This window comes from Ostrinia furnacalis, unplaced genomic scaffold (assembly GCF_004193835.3).
Source record: "Ostrinia furnacalis isolate ACB-3 unplaced genomic scaffold, ASM419383v2 OfSCF0069, whole genome shotgun sequence".
Classification (NCBI taxonomy): domain Eukaryota; kingdom Metazoa; phylum Arthropoda; class Insecta; order Lepidoptera; family Crambidae; genus Ostrinia; species Ostrinia furnacalis.
Window position 1 is genome coordinate 1,496,564 of NW_021130308.1, and position 22,162 is coordinate 1,518,725.

At 38.4% G+C, this 22,162-nt stretch overlaps 1 protein-coding gene across 7 annotated transcripts in view; it reads right to left on the reverse strand.

Annotated features, from left to right (window-relative positions):
• Nucleotides 1–477: 477 nt before the first annotated feature.
• The window catches only part of Snf4agamma (SNF4/AMP-activated protein kinase gamma subunit), a 100,647-nt gene continuing 78,962 nt past the window's right edge, over nucleotides 478–22,162 (reverse strand). For 5 of the 7 annotated variants that reach the window (XR_003656998.1, XR_003657001.1, XR_003656999.1 and 2 more), the window contains exons 11-17: nucleotides 15,034–15,171; nucleotides 11,402–11,554; nucleotides 10,716–10,894; nucleotides 9,962–10,165; nucleotides 7,784–7,930; nucleotides 4,520–4,952; nucleotides 4,003–4,464 (exon numbers count right to left, since the gene is read on the reverse strand). Coding sequence is in view for 1 of the 7 variants with exons in the window: in XM_028322832.1 (XP_028178633.1) it covers nucleotides 4,683–4,952; nucleotides 7,784–7,930; nucleotides 9,962–10,165; nucleotides 10,716–10,894; nucleotides 11,402–11,554; nucleotides 15,034–15,171 (1,091 nt within the window). In the remaining 6 variants the exon portion in view is untranslated. Of the gene's footprint in view, nucleotides 4,953–7,783; nucleotides 7,931–9,961; nucleotides 10,166–10,715; nucleotides 10,895–11,401; nucleotides 11,555–15,033; nucleotides 15,172–22,162 lie in introns of all 7 variants that reach the window. The other 2 variants (XR_003657004.1, XM_028322832.1) reach the window with 2 other exon arrangements.

Consider the following 22,162-nt stretch of genomic DNA (forward strand, 5'->3'; position numbering starts at 1 on the left):
AGGTTGCTAAATTTAACCTATTGACTCCCAAAATGTGATTCACAATCTCGTGGTTGTTAGCCTACATTTAGTTTGATAATTTTCTAGTTCGTTTGTGGCCACAGTAAGCCAATGCATTTTATATTCGTGCCAATTAATGTAACAATGGTTTGTGAACCGCCCTTTTTGCTTTAAACAAATATTAAATCTTTGTTTTTTGAGATGTGTAAATTCTAAACTTTTAATAATTCCTCATTAATGAAGGATTTGAGTGAGTGCTTTGTAGATATCGGTATGTTGTGGGGTCGTCCCGAGTGAATGAGGGATCTACTCTGAGAATTTCGGACCAAATTTGGATTTTGTTATTCAAACTATCTGCTGCCGCCACTCGGAATTCTTTTTTGTGATATGTATGACTCTGACGTCTAACCAACTATAATAGAATGTTTATTAAATGAAAAGTTCGTTTCATTTCCACCCCTAAATAAAACAATCTTAGATGGAACCAAATGTTTATTCAAGACTTTATAATGTCGTGTGTGCGTTTTTATATTTTTTCTTTCAACAACATTGAACACATTTACTTTACGAAATCTCCTGTATACATATAACATTACTGGATGTTTATATACAAAAATGACTGTGATGCAAAGATTTAGATGTCATCTAAGCTTATAATCGCTAGGTTATTGATTTATAAATACAAAATGTATAACAATTAAATCGTTACGCTACTCATAAATTAATAACACAATTTATAATACTTGCGGAACGCGTGAGCAACTGGAGGGCTACTCCGAAACACTGTTTATGTAGTTCCGGGTCTATCTGTCACCGTCGCTCATGCTGGCATCTCGCTTTGCGTGAGAGGGATGGCAATATTCGAAACTTCGGATAACGTTTTTCGGAGTAACCCCCCTGATCGCCTGGGCGCGACGTTCGAGCGTTGGTACGGCCAGCACTTGTCGTAGCGTAGTGGCTTCCCGACATTTGCCGGCGAGTGAAGGGTTAAAAATAGACATTGCCCACGAATCCCCACTCATAGAAGCACTAGTAGGTTAACGAGTTAGGCAAGCAAACGCCTCATTATTATCTAGGCGAGCCACTATCTCCCCAATACCATTCCTTCAAAGCAATATTAGTCATGTGTATGGACATACTAATTTTACCCGTAACAAACAATGTCACATACACTTATTTTACACAAAGTATACCAGAGGTCGGTATGTTCCATTAGAGTAGAGCAAAAGTGGAAACAATTTTGGCAACAATAATTCAACATTATTATGATGTTGAATAATAATATTATTTTTAAATATTTTCTAAAATGCATTATAAGTCAGTACTATCATAAACCGTGCTAGCTATACATACTCGTCACGACCAATCGGTCTTCTCGCGCCCACCATCATAGTTGTGAACTTGTGATTTTTCAACGTTTACAAATAGTAGACAATTATGCATTTAGTGTGATCATAATTGATTGTTGAAATTAGGCCGTATTATATTGACAATACGTTTAAGAATTTTATTATTACCAAACACATTCGCCTTAGGTGTGTCTGCACACGATTGACGACTATTCACATTACGTTCTTGACTCGAAAATAGAAAAAGATTTGACTTTTTAAAACTCGCACAGCCAAGTGTACAGACACCGTATAGACAATAAACTTAGATATGATACGTGCTAGTACTAAATCACTTGCATTTAAATTTAAATATTCATATAAAAGTAATGTAAGGTACATAGATAAATGACTACTCGAATTCTAACTCTATTTAAATGGACACAGAAATACATTAAAATACATAAATTGTGCTGGCAAGAACGCCAGATCTTATTATTATGTTGATAGCATACATATTAAGATATTAAATATTATTATTATACTCCCCTATTTTCGTCCCCGTATGTATACATACTGCGATTAATCATTGTATATAGAAGAAAATTTACGATATCCACTATCATATTATTAGTTAATTATAATAAAATTGGTAAGTAATGAACATTTAATTTATTAAATATTAAATTTGATCACTAGGCCCACGTTTGGCACGAATCACTTGATACAATCAGCGCTAACAATACATATAATTTGCAACTGTCTCTAATTGGCCAATTCCATACATTTTAAATGCGTTGAACGCTAATTGAGTGTATATTTAACCGCAACGGAATCGGGCCTCAAAATACTTGAAAAACATCGCATGCACACATTATCATACATAAAAGTTATCAGAAATTGGAAGAACTATTTCACACAAATACTTTATGAATATGAAACCTATTCCAATTTAGCTAATCGCAAGTACGAAGAAACGGAACTCGTAGATGATTATCAACCCAATCATCTAAACAATAAGTATAGTTTTCGACTGAAAAAGCAATCGACGTATTATTTTATTCAAGAGATGGGTCGTCGATTGTAAGTAAATGAGCTGTCGATAACTAAATAAAACGATTACCACAGGTATGATCAAAAATTAAGGTCTGCCGACCGAAGTACAGCGCACATTAATCTTAGTGTAAAACGACATACACCAAGTAATCAATTGGTTATGTACAAAGCAGTTATAACTTTCAGACGTTATATTTACCCGTATTCACAAGAATTGCGTCTGCAAAAAAAGCAAACTGGCATATGAACGGAATTTGTAGTAATCATTTTTAACAAAAAGTATGATGGGTCCTTAATAAATGGTTAATATAAACTATAAAAATAGTGCTATAAATGCTTCTTTCCCAAAAAGTGTTGATTTTCAATGTTTTTTGTGAACACGGGTAATATGTATGAAGTAATCGTGTCTGCAATCACGCATCTATACGCCAATGACCCGTCAGACGTAAGTATTTTTCAATAATTAAATAAATAATTACGATAATATAATGTGATGATTTTAGTATATCATAAATTAAAGCTAGTATTTATTTATTTGGCGGTTCTTGATAAAATGCGCTTGTCAGACACGACTAGCAGCTAATTTACAGTTATCAACTAAGTACATCAGTCGGCACCTACGCTTTTCGACGGGGGAATAACACGACCAAAAAATATACAACAAAAATACAACTGATTTGCAACTATACACACAATATAATGGAATACACGTATGTCGTATAATGATGCCTGTTGTGGAATAACGTTCTTGTTCTACAACAGGCGTGATTGTACGACAAATATATCAAAAGTGGAATTGAAAACTGTTATAAAAACTATTTATAGTAAGACATTAAGCGAGCGTTCACGATTTAAGAGTAAAGTCGATCTCGAATCACAACCGTCTCCTGAAAACCTCCTATCGCTCACGCGTGGCGCCAGCGGCTACACTACACTATGCTAAGGTCGAATTCAGATCAATATTTTGACGTTTAAACCATAAAAAAGCACAGGGGAGATTGTACGTGTGGCGGAAAGTCTTGTCTATGATGAACTTCACGCTTGAGAGGTGTCTCTGATTTCTGATGTTAAGTATTCGGATACATAACAAAATTATAAAAACAGGTAAAATATTATTCATAAAACATTATTTTTATAGATGGATTGTATTTTTATAAAATTAAATCATTATAAAATTGGTTGCTTAACATAAGTGACGTATAAAATGACATGCTAGGTTTCAAGCAGCATCTCGATTTGGATGGTCTGCGACATTGATTTCATAAGACGAAAAACGATTTAACAGCTCTGTTAATATTAGCAAAAGTTTAGTTAATGACATATCAGGATTTCACAATCATAAGGTGAATATTTTATGTAGTCCACATGCAATAACATCTCTTCTCTTCTCTGTGTTTGTCTATGGAACAAATGTCAATTCACTGACCCGAAATACAAATTCAAAAAATTACAAACTACTTGCGAACATGCAGAGGAATCACAATGACGCCAGTGTTGCCGCTACCTTAAAACTAGTCACACTATCCTGATGATCTTGTAAATTAGATATCTTAGGTAAATTGATAGAAATAGAACACGATTAGGTACTGTAGTATGAGCAACAATATATGCAGACATGATAATAACTATTCTAAGATATTTCCATACTATTACCCTAAATATGTTGCTTAAATATTTTGCTGAGATAAATATTCGTCATATTTGGAGCCATTTATATAACTTCTAAAAAAGAATGGTTAAGAACCAATAGTATATTATGTTGTTACTGATTAAAAAATAGTACTATAGAAAGTATCCTGCCTGCTAATACTATTCTACGAGCTAGATGGTGATTATAACAAAAAGGGCCGTGGAGTTGGTACTACATATTAATTTCTTGCCAAAGCTTGTTCAAAATTAAGCCATATTTAAAACCAAAATAGATAATAAACCTAGTGAGATTTCACTGGGTATTTGAATGAAATGTAGCGACTAGCGCATAATAAAAACTAAAATAATTTCAGGGCCCATTAAAGTTTTATTTCATTCGATGTTGTGTTTGATTTGATTTGAATAAGCTTCTTTCTCTATCTAAGATATATTCTGATTCATTATTCAGATGAACTTTGTTCATGTTCATTCATTATTCAGATGAACTTTGTTCATCTGAATAATGAATGAACTAGTAATCTGTAAGCGATTACACTTGAGTGTCCTAAGATATCAACCATTTGACAATTTCAAAGTCTGAGTAGAGATCCAACTCCGCGGCGTTTATAAATTTACAAAACCATACTTGTTAGCGTGGCAACACTGCGCTCACTCTTCGGACACAGTGTCATTAGTGTCATTGGTGTCATTAGTGTCAGACTGAGCGTCCGCGCCGGCGGTGGCCTCCGAGGGGTCATCGTCCTCGGTGGTGTCGGTGGCTTGGGACTCGTCCTTCTCCTCAATGGACGCGTGTTCGTTGCGAAGGCTGGCGCCGCCGCACTCGCCCGTCGGCCGCAGTACAAGGTACATGAGCAAATCCGACAGGGATATGATGCCGATCACTTTGTCGTCTTCGTCTACAACGACTAGACGATGCACCTGTAAATTTTAATGATTACGTTATAATAAATAATAATAAATAAATAATAAATATCCTTGGACATTTTTACACTGCGCCGCTAGTCCCAAACTAAGCAAAGCTTGTACTATGGGTAAGTACTAGACAACGGATATAAACATACTTAAATACTTTTTTTTTAAATACATACATATTATACATAGAAACACCCAGACCCGTCACAGAAATTAAAATTCATCATTTCAATTTCTGCCCTACCGGGAGTCGAACCCGGGACCTCTCGGCATAGTAGGCCGTTCTGAACCACTACACCAAACGGCCGACCAAAGTTTAGAATTTCAAGGTCACCCAAAGGGCGATGGAGCGGGCTATGCTCGGAGTTTCCCTGCGTGATCGAATCAGAAATGAGGAGATCCGCAGGAGAACCAAAGTAACCGACATAGCTCGCAGAATTCCTAAAATCAAGTGGCAGTGGGCGGGTCACATAGCTCGTAGAGACGATGGCCGTTGGGGCAGGAAAGTTTTCGAGTGGCGACCACGGGCTGGAAGACGTAGCGTGGGCAGGCCTCCTACTAGGTGGACCGACGATCTGGTAAAGGTCGCGGGAAGAGCCTGGATGCGGGCAGCGCAGGACCGTTCAATGTGGAAAACCTTGGGGGAGGCCTTTGTCTAGCAGTGGACGTCATTTGGCTGAAACGAACGAACGAACGTTTAGAATTTGTCTGTGTGAGCCTATAGGCGGTTTTTAGAATCGCGCAGACCGCTCGCTGATCGTCGGCGCTGACAGATCAATATGAATGTATTTGAAGGGAACGTTCCTGAGTGACGCTGATCGCTCGGCGCCGACGCTTCATACATTTCGGCTGTCAGCGCTGACGGTCAGCGTGCGTCAGCGTGACTCTAAAACCAGTCATAGAGCGCTTTCTTATTTAGGCGACTTAGCAGCGCGACAAACGCGCAACTTTCATACTATGCGGATTACCTGCCTTCACATTATAAAAACGCCGCTGCCGCGCTGCTGTCGCGCTTCTTACGTCCTAATATGAAAGCGGCCATAAACGAGTGAAGGGGATATATGCGAAAAGATCGTCGTTCTGCCTCCTTCCTAAAATTGCTGGGTCCACATGTATAAATAACTGTTTAATTTGAAACACTTAATGTGAATGTGCTATAAACAATTGAGTATTGGGGTATACTGGCCGACTCGTCATCCGAGGAACGCGGGTTCAAACCCCGCTACCGCTCGACTATTGTGGTGAGCCCACTCGTGACACAAGCATGTTTAGTACGAGGGACTAACGGGACTAACGGGACTTACACCACTTATAACTCAAGAACGGCTGAACCGATTTAGCTGAAAATTGTCAGGGAGGTAGTTTAGAGCCAGGAGAAGGACATAGGATACTTTTTATCCCGTTCGAAATTAAAAAAAAGTCTGCTTATTTACTGCCATTAAGGCGGAACAAAGTTCGCCGGGTCAGCTAGTTCTTTATAAAAAAGGTATCTTCAATCTTTGTTTGCTTTCAATGGAAGTCAAGCTGTAGATCCTAGCTATACAGGAGTTGCAGTGGTGGGAAGGTGTGGTGGATTAAGTCCCAACAATGTCTGGAAAACATTGGGGAGATATGCTCAGTAGGAGACGTCCTTTGGCTGAAATGACAAAGTACCTAAAGTTTTACGCCCGTATTCACAAACATTACTATGAGGTCTCACAGTGCGCGTGGACTCACGGGGTGACACACGAACCAATCACAGAGCTCTATTCGCTGTGCGTTCGATTTGTTGCTTCACTTAAGAAAGCGTCGTTTGTTAATACAGGCGTTAATTTTTTTTTATCCACAACGAGGAAGCTCTTGGCCTGTATCTCACCTGATGGTAAGTGACAATCAGGCCGAAGTTGGAAGCGAGCTTCATCCGGAATCCTCAACCACGGAGGAACTGGTTATCTTACCTCTAACTGCCGGAACACAACAATGCTGTTAACACTGTTGTTATGGCGACAGACTTAGGTAAGATGGTGGTAGCTAGCCAGGCGGACAACAAGCCCTACCACCAACCAAACCGAACAGAAAAAACTGCCCCCACTGGGAATCGAACCCGGGACCTCTGCGTCTGAAGCAGGTGGTCTTACCACTAGACCACAGAGGCGGTTGAAAATAAAATGACTGAGGCTAAGAACTCACGGCGCGATTACAACCGCGCCCGCTGCGGGCGAAAACCGCGTCGTGAGTTGTGCATTAGTTTTTACATCAGTACTGCATTCTACAGAAGCTGCGGGCCCGCAACCGCTACGGGCGCGGGTGAAAATCGCGCCATGAGTTCTTAGCCTTACCACAAAATAATAATAAGTACTACGTACAGAAGATTTTCTTCGGGAATGTATTTAAAAAATGTATGCTCAATGTCATTAACAATATGGTGTAATTTAGCTTGTCTCAAGAGTCAAGCACCATTTTCTTGATAAACGTCAGTGATCGGCGCTGAAGCCATAGGGCTGACTTCGGTAAAATGATGTGTGACGTGAGGTGCCAAACTGCAGAAAATGGCGGAGGAAATACATGATTAAGCATGAATTATCATGAATAATATTAACCACTTATTTACCTCTCAGTGTCTTCAGGCAACTTAAAAAAGTACATTCTGTGTTTTTATTATTATTTAGGCAGTTAAATACTGCACAGTATTTAGTACACCATTTTCTTTATTTTTTTCCATCATACACAAGAATACGCGTGCGTGAGTCAATGCTCGCTCGTATGTGAGGTCTTGTCGAATAGTAATCCTGTAGGGTGCCATCGTGCTTGTTTTGTTTTCGATGTAAACTCGCGGAGATGAACAGGCCTGGCCTTACCTCTGCACGCACGATCCGTTCCATAACGTCAAACAGTGTCTCGTCGAGCGTGCACTTCTGGACGCCCTCGAACCAGTCGTTGCGGTGCTCGTTGGCGGTCTTCAGCGACACGTCAAGGTTGTTGTACGTCTTCTCTGCCGCCAGGTTCTGGAAACAAATAAAAATAAATAAATATCCCTGGACACATTTTACACTACGCTTCTAGTCCCAAACTAAGCAAAGCTTGTATTATGGGTACTAGACAACGGATATAAACATACTTAAATACTTTTTTTTTTGTAAATACATACTTATTATACATAGTAACACCCAGCCCCATCACAGAAATTAAACTTCATCATTTCAATTTCTGCCTGGCCGGGAATCGAACCCGGGACCTCTCGGAATAGTAGTCCGTTCCGAACCACTACACCAAACCGACTATGTATAAATGCCACGTGGTAAGTAACTAGTATTGATATTTTGGGCAAATATTAACAAACGTATTATATTTCAGACTTCACACATTACAGCAGGGCGAGAGAGAGAAAAATGTTCGGCCAACATGAAACGTTTAAACTAAACAATAAAGCCAACATAAAGAAATATAATGGTTGCTTTCTCATTTACCAACATAAAGGTTATAGAAAATATCTTGCTAAGCCGACATTTTATTTTATTTATTGGGACATCGATTGACCAAACTCGCTTAGAATTTTTTTTATTTCCATATTCTGATCAAAAAGGTTCAGGCATTGATTGAGAAACTAGAGTTCTAAAGACTATTCCTTCATGGTCATCAGATCAGTCAATAGCACAAGATCTATTGAGAAGATTTATTCTTAATCCTCATGTCAAAAGAGAGATGGATAGAGTAACATTGGGGCCGTCCATAAATTACGTCATCGATTTTTTCAGATTTTAGACCCCCCCCCCTACAATCATCCTATCGTCATTTCTTAATGACCCCCCCCCCGAAGAGAGGAAGAAAGAAAGAAAGAAGAAAGAAAATACATTTATTTGGCACACTAGAACAACAAATTACAGAATGTTAATACAATAAAAAAAATTAATTTAAAAATTATGCCAAATAGGCTTCCACTCAGCATAATGCCGCAGTGCGTAGCACCACGACGCTGGTTTTCAGTGGTCGCCTGATTGTAGTGGTGGAGAGGCGCAGGTAAACATTAAAAGAACAATACGCAACTGAGCAACGGTGACACATACACATTTTGGCATAAGTTTAAGTAAGGCAGAAACAATAAACATGACAATGATAATAAGAATAACAAGGCACAAGATCAGATACCAACAGTAGATACGTGCAAACAGTCCCCAAAATTGTTACGTGCAGAACTACATCAGTTTTTCATCGAGGAGAGAGAGAGAGAGAGAGAGAAAATCAAAATAAAAATAGAAGCTAGAGAGGAGAGGGAGATGTGAAGAAAAGAAAGTAGAAATAAAGAACGAGAAAGAATTAGAGAGAGATTAAAGACACATGATGACGTCGAACTTGGCGTAGAAATATTTGAGCTGCCGGCGCGGATACGCCTCAATTGACGAACTTGCGTAGCGCCAGGATGATGGAAGTCTCCTCGGCGGCTGTCTCTATGGCACGCAGAGAGAATGAGAGAGAGGGGGAGAGAAAGAGAGGAGAGAGATAGAGAGAGAGGAGAGAGAGAGACTCACGATGACGTCGAACTTGGCGTAGATGTCCTTGAGCCGGCCCTCGGGGTCGACGAGCGGCAGCGCGGACACGCGGCGGTTGACGAACTTGCGCAGCGCCTCTATGATGGACGTCTCCTCGGCGTCTGTCTCTATGGCACGCAGAGAGAAAGAGAGAGAGGGAGAGAGAGAGAGAGACTCACGATGACGTCGAACTTGGCGTAGATGTCCTTGAGCCGGCCCTCGGGGTCGACGAGCGGCAGCGCGGACACGCGGCGGTTGACGAACTTGCGCAGCGCCTTGATGATGGACGTCTCCTCGGTGGCTGTCTCTATGTTAGAGACAGAGAGAGAGGGAGAGAGAGAGAGAGAGACTCACGATGATGTCGAACTTGGTGTAGATGTCCTTGAGCCGCCAGTGCGGATACGCGGCAGTTGACGAACTTGCGCAGCGCCTCTATGATGGAAGTCTCCTCGGGGCTGTCTCTATGGCACTCAGAGAGAAAGAGAGAGAGGGAGAGAGAGAGAGACTCACGATGACGTCGAACTTGGCGTAGATGTCCTTGAGCCGGCCCTCGGGGTCGACGAGCGGCAGCGCGGACACGCGGCGGTTGACGAACTTGCGTAGCGCCTCGATGATAGACGTCTCCTCGGTGGCCGTCTCGATATCGTTCAGCGTGCCTATACGCAGCTCGCGAAGCTTGCACTGCAGGTACGCCGGCTTTGGCAGTTCATTTATCTGAGAGAGAAATAGAAGGTTATAAAAATTAGGATCGTCTTCAACAATGTCTTCAATGGTAGTCTTCCTTCAAAATGGATGCTTGATTTTTAAAATCGTTTGAAATCATTGCAATCCCGTCGTTTTTTTTTTTATTTTCATCCCGGACGAGCCCCCAATTTGTAGGAATAGAAATGCAGTTCTAATTACCACGTATTTATTATAGAAAAGATAGAAAATAATAAAAATAGTAAATGAAAACAATCGTCGTTCGTCTACACGTCGTTGTACGTCACACTCACACACTCTTCCTTCTCTTTCACACATCCTTACGTTCCGTTTCGCACTCATACCCTACATTTATTTGCCGTATATTGCCACTAGCGTAGAATAGGGTCACTCCCAATCTTCCTGTAGTAAAATCCACTCGAGAGGCGACTAAGGGTTAAAAAACGAATATCCGAAATAACAATAGATAGGGTTGGTGATCAGGATGCGGATCGCATCGTGCAACCGAGTGCGGCCCGATGCAAGTGTCTTGCATGGACGCAGCCTTAGAGACAACACTCACATATAAGAAGAGGAAGCGCAGTATCCTCTTGTGCGTGAGGATGTACAGCACGTTCCCGGTCTCCGGGTCTATGACGGGCAGGCGGTGGATGCGGTTGGTGATCAGGATGCGGATCGCATCGTACAGCGACGAGTCCGGCCCGATAGACACTAGCGGCATTACTGAACCTTTCAGCACCTCTGGAAGGTAAAGGTTAAAAATAATAAAGAAACCTCTCTAAAAATATTTTTACTCGCAGTCTTGTAGATTATTTTGTACAATTGAAAGCGGCTCAGTACAGCGTATCAAGCAATGAGGGTTTTCGCGAATGAAAAATCCGCCAGATGGCAATACGTAGATATGCAAGGTCCAAATGCTGCATGATTGACAGATATGTCAAAATCCACCAATCACGCAGCAGTCAGACCCCACATCCACGTCCCGCCATCTAGCGGATCTTTCATTCGCGAAAACCCTCATTGAAGTAATTAAAGAAGTAGGTTAAAAGTCAAATTAAAATATGTTTGCCTCCAGGCCCTAACGTCTCTAACAGGATTAAAGGCAAATAACCGGGACAAACTTGTCACGTGCCTTCTGCAGATGATGATGCAAATCATCATATCGCAATATATCAAGCGATATTCACGCCACGGCAATATAAATCAATATTGCCGGCAATTTTGCTAGTTTTCAAGCAGTATACTTACGTCGCCATGTCTCAAGGCGGTGCTCCTCCAACTCCTCCATGGCTACATTGGGACTGGTGTAGTACATCTGCAGGATCTTGATGAAGTCCGTTATGGTCAGCATGCCGACGTAGTTCTGCCGCTGCGAGTCCCATAGGGGCGCGGCGCGGACGCCTGTCGACAAAAACAGTGACGTCATGGCGGGGAATCAACTACACGTGTTTAAGTCAGTAAACTTCACACAAACCGTGACTTTCCGCAGACTAGTTTTAGTTGACCGATAGTTTGGTCGCCTTCCAATTCATATGAGAAATCAGCCGATACCAAATCGATGTAATGCAAGACTGAACTATCGGCCGATAAAGTCTGTAGTCTGCGAAGACTCAAAATAAATGAGTGAAACCTACACAATAGTTCATTGAAATACTTTTTAAGACTGTCAAAATATAGATAAGACGTCACTAGTTTGGGAACTCAATTGAGTATAGGTACATTTGAAAACTAAGTCGATTTACGTGGTTGAATTACTTTAAAGAAAGTGTATCGGACATGGTTAGTGGTAGGTAATATGATTCAATTTAAAATAGTTTACATGCTTTCCATTAAATAAATCGATCTATTAAATTAATAGAGATGTCTACTGGAAACATAATAATGAAGAATTTTTGTACTTCAACCTCGAAATATTATTTTGGTGCACGTAGTAATTTTCCGAATTCCGAATTTGGCTTTATCGCAATGTAGGTACTTACATACGACACGCACAATTGTTACGTTTTAAAATTAAATGGCTAGTACAGGAAAATGAAAGGATTTTAGTGCTCAAAAGATTATCGTAAAATGTTTTAGTCCATTATTTCCGGCTGTTATCAAGTTCGTAAACATAGTAATAGAACAGTCGAATATGAAAATATTTATATTTGAGTAAAATGTTTGCAAATACGATGGTCCCTTCCCTAAACAAGCTTATTGAATCCCATTGCGGTAAAAAGCGGAGGATATAACCACACATTTACTTTATTATAATGTTAGTGGCAACATTGGCATCGAAAGGAACATCGTTCAGATCGTTTTCTTCACTCGATTACTCGCGTGCGTAATCGATGATTACAGGCCCAATTTTTCCCGACATGAAGACCGTACGTGTCTTCACGAAGGCGTGTGAAAGGAGTCTTATAAACGTTGAGTGAGGTCCGAATTACGCGAGGAATTCTATTTACAAAGGCCTTCCCTATTTTATTGATTGTTATATTCGAACACGCTACGTAGATAATGTAGAAATGCAGAAATTGTATATTTGTATTTCTCCGAGCATTATCAATACGAATTAATTTACAATCTCCACTGTACCAAGTGGCTCCTACAAGTTCCACGTCTATTGTTTAGTAGTTGGAAAAGTATTAAAGATTATTTGTACATTGTATGTTGCACAATGACTTCGTAGAGTCGCGGTGTAGTATTGCAGGGCGGCACAAATCATCTAAGTATAGCATTATGCGTGCAAACGATTCACTCTATGGTCCATCTACTCGTATCATGGTTTCACCAGTGTAGTGAGCGTACTTTTAATATTATAGATTGACAGGTGATCTCTTAAGCCAACATGAAGAACTAGGAGTGAACCAAAGAATACCTAATCAGTTTAATTTATCGACCTGAGCTAACAATCTATACAGTTGGGTAACGAAGTCAGTTTGACAGCAACAATGCTGAGATGTACAATGGAGGCCCGAGCATGTTTCAACGCTAAAACAACATTATCGCAACATCACAATAAAGGACGTCCTGTTCCCAACGAGTCACACTGAAACGAGTAACACTGTTACTCGTTGGGAAAAAATTCCCATCCTGTCACACTATTACTGGTTCAAACATTAAGTACCTTTAATATAAGAATATAAGAGATTTATTTATAAAGAATTAATGTACAAAATACGTTAAAAATTAAAATTTTACAAACATTTAAGTAATCTAAAGCTTACTGTAAGAAATTTCAGGTTGACCCTCAGATCATAGGTAGACCGAAGAGTAACGGTGTGACTTGATGGGATTTTTTTCCCAACGAGTAACAGTGTTACTCGTTTAGGTATGACTCGTTGGGAACAAGCGAACGACGCGCTTCGTACCACCGTATGGATCGTTACACTTAGGCAATATTACCTCAAGAAACAATACGAACCACTTCCACTCAGTGGAGATTGCACTATTGAATTGTAGAAGTAGAAATTCACGGTTCATTTGCCAATAATAATAACTACAATACAACCGGGAAATCAAAACAGTCGCAAGAGTTTCATGCTGTATAAAAGGATAGTTTTATAGGCATTCGATCGAGTCGAACAAAGTTTGACATTTGTTGCGCAATCAAATCACTACATTTCTTCCACTGCGAGTTATATTAGATAAATAGAAAGTATTTATTTGTCTCAAAACAGGTTAAATTTACAGTTTATCACAGGATATAATATTATAGTGGTACATTAGGATCGTAATTGAAATTTTTATGCTTACTCAATTGGATCTGAACTGGTTAACAGGTGACCTTTATCTTTATCAATCCTATATCAGACACGTGGATGATTTTACTTATCAGGTTTATGTCCCTAATTTAGGCAATCGTTATTCATAAAACCATTAATTTTGAACCACGTCATTAATAACAATTGGAGGTGACGTTTGAAATGACAAATTAAAGTCATTACTTTCACGGAAGCTCGACCAAATGCCTGCTAAAAACTGTAGATTTTAAGTGACAAATTCCGCAATTTGCTTAATACCTTTTAATAATAGCTCGATTGTGTGGTATTACTTAGGGAATGGCATTGTCTGGAACGATATACACCTTGGTTTCCGTGGCAAAGCGGCCGTATTGTTTCTTAAGGTTCCCCTCGTTCGACGGTTCCATTCGCTGTTTAACATAAACCACAATGAGTGTTAATTGGACAATTTCATTTCGGAATTCGCTTGGCAAGTGCGCAGTATCTTTATCATCGAGTTTGAAATAAAAAAAAATAACAATGGATGTAGTCATCGATTTCGCATTGCTATCACATCGCTTAGCATAATACAAACAACATGAATGTTCTAGCACGCACAAGCATAAGTGACTAGCACGGAACGTAACACATAACCCATGTGCATAATATAATAATACAAAATATGCAGGTCTGCCGGGGGCCGCATGCAGGTGCCTATATCGTGCCAACACAATAGGATACAATACGAGAGCTATAAAACTAAGTGCCAGCTACAGTCTCTACTAACTCGCTCATTTTATAAACATGGAATCATAGCAGTCTAAGCCGATGCATTAAAACTGTATTGTTTGTTAAATGCAGCGGTCGGAATGATAGGCGTGTGGTGAACACCAGAGAGGAAACTCGTTTGTAACAATGCCATTCGCAGAGCGGGTAAACTACAACTAATTTGTTAATTAATTAAAGGCAACATTTGTATGGTAACTGTGTAGTTTCGGGAAGCATTTAAAGGCACTACCTGCTAGCAAACGTGCATTGTAAGTCGACAGCACATCAGACTGTAACATTGTTGTTGCAAAATAGCACCAATTACGAGGACATAAGCTGCCTGCATTGTTTCGTTTGGTGTGCCGTCGCCGTACATTCATGATAGGTTGACTTAATAATGTTACAAACCGTTGTAGACGAGCGCGAAGAACGCTTTCTTGACGAGCAGCTGAGTGTCGAAAACCACCAACTTGGCTGAAGTTGGTATCAAGTCGTAGCACTTGTGGAACTTGAAGAACTTCACGAAGATCTGCGACTCATCCTCCTCTGGAAAAGACATTTTATTGGTTTAGTAATAAGGTCGGTCTGGCTTCGGTGAACACACGTCAGGTCGTGGCAGCCGGCTAATTGTTAACTGAAGGTTGGTGACTGGCGTCGCCGCAAAAACGAATTAAATTTTCTTTTCCTTTTTCTGTCGAATGTCAAGGGTTATTCGCAGATATCAGTTAGGTAATCTGGATGAATATTGTGATTCACAATGGTTAACTGAAATTACTGTAATACAAAGTAATCTGAGAGCAAAAAGATAGAATAGATACGATTGCAACATTGGCAGTAGCCTAGCTCGCAGAATAGCTTAAAACGTGGTATATGTATTATCCAAGGCGATATTAAAATTTGCAGAAGACTTTTCCTCTTTTTTTAACCTCAGTTCGCTCCAGTGGCTGTGGTAAGTTGAATTTTTAATATTTTACATAAGTATTATACCTATATTTTCAACCCTTACGCCGCTAAATTTAGATTTGACTAGACGTTCGAATAATGGACCCAATTTTGTTTTTTTTTATGCATAACAAGGCAGGTATTTGACCACAATCGCACCTGATGTTAAGTGGGATGCAGTCTAGGATCAGTCTAGGATAGTCAATTGTCCTAAAAGGACTTCATCGTTTATCATACTCGTAGACCATAAGACGGAGTTTCAATTAGTGTTGAAAGCTTATTGATTGCTCCTGCAATAATGTTAATTTACAAATTCATAAGTCCAAATGATTTACATTCAATGTCTATTCGACCAAAACCGTAGTCAAAAATTATTCAAATGCAAAATATCAGTGACCTTGAAAACAAATATAAACTTATGTACGGATTTGGATGGCCCGCTCGTTTTTTATATCAAGGCGAACCAGAATTTGAAGGAAATATTCACACTTTAGGCGAGCGAAGTTTGGTTACTTTTTTAATTTCCGGCTCCATACAGTTTAACGATTTCATTATACGCCACATTGTTATTGCTCGGCGATAACATTAGAACTTGATATTGCAGAAATTGTGTTACAGATTCTTGCGCTTACAATATTTGCAGTTTAAAAACTTTTTCCATGATAGGCTTTGTGTCCAAAAGTTGGTCTAAGAGACGTATAACATTTTACATTTAAATCTGCTTGAATCTCAAATTGATATTTTAAAATGTCTTTTCCATGACTCCTAGTTTTGTACACTTTTATTGAAATTGTCCATACAAAACTTGCTCACAAAACACCTTCATCGTCTAGGTAGTGTTTAGAGTCTAGAGAGTAACACTTTTTTGGTAGATTCAGGATGCGTTCTCAGGTAGATGATGACACACAGAGTGGACTTTGTATTTTTACCGTTTGGTTACCATACGACATTATGGTCTCAAATCAACGTAATTGCGTCCGAAAATAAAGATGATTCGGTGCCGGACATGTGAGCGCGTCGGTCCAATTGAAGTCTCTGGCGGTTGATAACCGACGACAATCTTGTGGTGGTGACATGTTGTTATAACCCAGGTCAGAAGACGTTCGTTGGCTCCTTAATGTTTTAAAATCAAGACTTTAATCATCGTATTTGCTTTATTAGTGGTTGCATGCCTAAGCTTCTGGCATAGTTAGCATGCACTTAATAGAATACTTGTGTCACGCCTGAAAACCGATATCGCCGTATGCTCGCATACCGAAGCCGTAAGGCAATACGATACACTCCTGATTAATATGATACGTCTGTATGCCCTAAAGCAGGAAACTCATTACACATTAGCACGCTCGTGACCCACACAAAGGAAGGAGGAATTCGTTAATTAGTAATAACACATCCTTCTATAGAAGCCTTAGTGTCAGGGAGCTTGTTAACGTACGAAATCAAACTGCATTTTGTCTCTACCAAATCAAACCTCATATATAATACTTATAACACTTAAGACGTTGACCCACTACTTTAGTAACGCACACAGAAAATTATAACGTTACCGATGTTACCGTAGTTAAATAACAACATTATGCGGACAAAACGGGCGTAACGAAACCGGTATTCTTCCGTTCACAAAAAACCGAACTTTAAAACTCATTGAGCCAAGTCCTGCTACGTTGTTGAGGAATTTATACACGCGTTTAATTGCCAGCCGTAAATACTTGTGGTGTTGCTACTGTAGAAATAGAAAACATGTTCTTGTCTCGTCTTTGGATTACATACACACTTTGGTCAATGATAAATTATCTCTCAAGCCTGATGGATGACACACATGAAGTTAGTTACTACCTAAATTTTAATGTAATTAAAAGCTTTTATTTTTTATGCTGGTATCACTTTCCTATGACTGGTTGTAACTTGTAGATTCTATAGCTTCGCCTTGCAGACAAAGCTAACACGCTACGCTAACTTTTCAAAGGTATTTCCACAAGTACAAAGTACTACAAAGCAGTAAGTATGATAACTTTTTCGGCTCTATATTTTTTTTATTTCCTCTAACATTTATTCGTTTATTTTAATTAAAACCAAGCATCAGCTTCCACTAACATTGTCTGAACTTACCTTACTAGATCCTGGCTTTGGAAAATTAGTACCTACTTAATATACAAGTGATAATTATACAGTGTGAGTCACGTTAAAGTGTACATATGAAAATAAATGAAACTAGACCTATTTTTATCGACAAAAAAGAGGTCAAAAATTTTTTGAGATTTTTTTTTAATTTTTTATAGAATTTTTTTTCTTCTAATTACTTATTGTAAAGAAAACCTAATAACTATTAAACTAAGCGGTATATCCTGATAAAATAAAAACAGTAATAATGCTAAATAACAGGCAATACTAAATAAATACATAAAATACATAAAAAAGGCCAACAAATAATAAAAAAATAAACTTTTTGAAAAAAATCTGCTTTTAAATTCGTGTTTTTTTGGTTATTTGATAAATTTCTCCAAAAAATGCCCCTATAACCGGTGGTTTTTATTACTTTGTATTTTTCTCTATCGTATTACCTTCGTAAAACCAAAAATCGCATGTCTCTATCCCTATCACAACGTTTGCAATGATCGTTTGAACTAAGCCTCTCCGGGCGCGCCATTCAACGCTTCGTTAACAACGAAACTGAAAATGGCTCTAGATTTGTTATTTTGATAAAGACAAGTTAGATTTCAAATAAAAACAAAAGATTTCAAAGTAAAATAAGCATTTTAGTTAAAATTAAAATTGTCTCTAACTGTAGCGGAGAAAAATGTTGTGGCAGGCCTTTGTTCAAACGATCATAGCAAATGTTGTGATAGGGATAGAGACATGCGATTTTTGGTTTTACAAAGATAATACGACAGAGAATAATACAAAGTAATAAAAACCACCTATTATAGGGGCATTTTTTGGAGAAATTTATGAAATAACCAAAAAAACACGAATTTTAAAGCAGATTTTTTTCAAAAAGTTTAATTTTTTATTATTTGTTGGCCTTTTTTGTGTATTTTATGTATTTTTTTTAGTATTGCCTGTTATTTAGCATTGTTACTGTTTTTATTTTATCAGGATATACCACTTATTTTGAAAGTTATTACGTTTTCTTTACAATAAGTAATTGGAAGAAAAAAAATTCTATAAAAAAATAAAAAAAAATCTCAAAAATTTTTTGACCTCTTTTTTGTCGATAAAAATGGGTCTAGTTTCATCTATTTTCATATGTACACTTTAACGTGACTCACACTGTATATCCAGGCAAAACGTCAAAATCGTATCTACCAAATATGCATGTGTACTATGTCATACCGTACAAAAATATTTGTTGAGGTCGTACGTAAGAATTTAACAGACGCAATTTATTTATAGCCATAACAAAAAGATTTACGATCATCATACAACAGTAAAACATAAAACCTCAATGATAAGTGTCAAGGCAAATATAAAGAAAAACGCCGGACAACACACAACAACTTCTTGCGATATACGAAGTAAAAAGTCTTACATAGTAAGTAGGTAGTCCCGGATCAGCAGGGTTAGTCCCTTCCCTATCCCTAACGCCGCGGTTTCGAGACCATTTGTCACTGTCACTCATATTGGCATCTCGCTTTGGGCGAGAGTGATGGAAGCATTCGAAATTTCGGCTAAAGTAGATGGAAGTAGCTCACAGTTTGTTTTTGGGCGGTGCACCTTGATGATTATTTAATCTATTGTTTTATTTATTCTGTACTTTAAGATACAAGTACGAGTACTGCATGAACTTGCGTGCCTGTTAGTGGCTTTTAGCGACCAAAACATATCCATCGGTTCCGTCTTTGTTCACACTTAAGATTAGTAAATATTAGCTTAGTATTTAGTGCCTTAAAATCATACGAGTACTCGTGTAGTTAGTTAAAACACCCCTAACCTGAGGCTTAACTACAACACAGTATCTAGCTCTGAAGGTTTTTGAAAGAAAAATACTAGCCGGGATTTTCATAAAAAAATCTTTTAGCCACCTTTATCGGCACATACTGTTGAAAATAACCGGTAAGCTTCGAATTTCATTTTTAAAGTGTCGCGTCAATTTTCAATTTCCAAAGAGTGGTGTTCAAAGGGTGCCATACCGATCTGTGATGAAATCAGGGGCTGCCACTGAATCAATTAACAGCTGACTTGTGTGATCAATTTTTAATCGCCAACTCGATTTTTAAACACCAACGATTTTTAACACGTTGGGTGCTTCGGAAGCGTATGAAATATAGTTGTCCAACACTGAACCGTCCCAGCTACGACAATGACAGGAGGGCGCCACTATCATAATTGGGTTAATAGTTCCAATTTTTGCCACGTTGGACAACACATTGAAGTGTCCCACCCATATAATTATGACATGTACGTACAGGGGGGCGCTATCAACAATAATGAGTTATTTAGTTCCGATTTTTGCCACTTGATGTTTCAGAATCGCTTGACTATTCATAAGTGTAACTGTATACCTTTACGTGACATTTTTTTTTTTTTCACAATAACTAGGCGCTCTCTGACGGTGACATCTAACTGTAGTGTGCACGCCGTCTTAGAAAATACGTACGTCTGTGCTCAAGATTCTGAAGTGCCAGATTATTCAAATCACAATAATACGATGCTTAGCCACGTTTTTATATCTTTTCCTGGCGCCATCTGGTCCCAAACTAGGCAAAGTTGTAAGGAAACTATCTAACCTCAATATATTTTTTGTGGCTACACGGTCGAATACAAACATGTATGGAATCGGATCGAATCCGTGAACTTTGGTCTTTAATCTAAAAATCGCTGTATAAAAGACTGATATAAAAGATCTTAGTTTAATAATAAATGTTATTATTTTACACTCCTCTATATCGTGAAGATAAAGGAACTTCTTATATACTTATACGAGGGCTGCACTAAAAGTATCGGGAATGTAATATTTCCACTGTTCCAGTCATATTAAAATCTATTTAATTGCAAACTCCAGGGTTTTAAAANATAAATAATATTTCAAATGAAGAAGCAACCACTAGCACTGGTCACAGTAACGTGGATTATCTTTGTTACAAATACGTTCCATAGACTGCATATTAACACGGAAAGAGAATCACATATTCAAAAATAATGTAATAATGGATAAGATTTCACCTTGTCAAGTAAGTTTTTTTATAATTATTTTCATTATATTTTATTAAAGACATTGGCTTGATATATTTGAACAAAGTGTATATTTTTTTCTATACAAATACTTCTTACTGATAGATAAAAATTGTCATCACATCTCAATATCTTAAAGAATGAATTTTGAAAGATACCATAATTAATATCTTTGTTTCAGCTGCGGGGATCTGACCAAATATGTCATCCCTGATGGCAGTGAGCTGATCGAGCTGCTACACATGCTGTGGAGCCCCAACAAACACATGATGGGACGAGGATTAATTTGCCCTTATATTGGCCGAATAACAGTAGGTTGCTGTGCTCATGTTATGACAATTTTGTGGTTTTTGAGCTGGGCAAGGTATCAGGAACATGTATTTCCACCTGCCTAGTTCCTAGACAATATTTTATTGACCCATGAGTCAGATTAAAAAAATAATAATAAAAAAAATGGTGTTTTATTTTGCTTCTAACCTTTCTAGTCATAAGCAAAAAAAAAGTTTTTTAAGGACTTGGATGCAAAATGATAATTATATTCTGTTTCTTACTGGTATAGACTATTTAATAAATAACAAATTACATGCTGTAATGTCTGTCCACCTCAGGCCAAAGGTCCCATACTAAGTGGGCATAACCCTTTGTCAAGTGCATGAATACATGTATCAGTGTGTGTCTTATTGTTATGAGTAAGTACGGTTCCTTGGGATCGGTATGAGTGCACCACATACAGGGACCATGGTTTTAACTCTTAAGAGTNCGCGGAGAATACTTTAAAAAGCAATAAATACATTTTTAAATGGAAATGTTGTTTCACTTCCTTGATTCCCGAAATTTTCAGTGCCGCCCTCGTATACCTACTGTAGGTTTTCGAAACAAATAGAAAGTATTTGTGTCACGCTTCAACAAGTCTCGTCAACAGTCATTAACACGAATTGTTATTACACATATTTTCTTTATTTACATTATTACCGATACATAAGCGTATACAAACATTGAACGATAAATTAAAGTGACCGCGACCGTATAAAAGTAACTTAATTAACCTCCGTGTAGATGCACCATTGCGCAAGCGATGAAGGGGTTAATAACGCAATTATTCGTATATCGACATACAAGAGTGACTCAACCAAGGTTTGATCAACTAAGTTTTGAATGAATAATGTTATCGCCACCGTATCGGTTGATGGTCAAGGTTCGACGTCGAGTGAAGGCGTTAAAGAAAATTTACGAGCGTGTAGAGTTATGTTTATTCCTATTTTGGCTTACAGAATGAGCAGGTGCAGATAAATAATGACGTACTAGTTCGACTATTGAATGATAACATAAAAACGTTGTGCATAAAGCGGAGGGTTCTATAGGTCACAGTTGAATGCCTCCATGATCTCTAAACATTCTTAGCAATAAATAAATTGTATCTTTC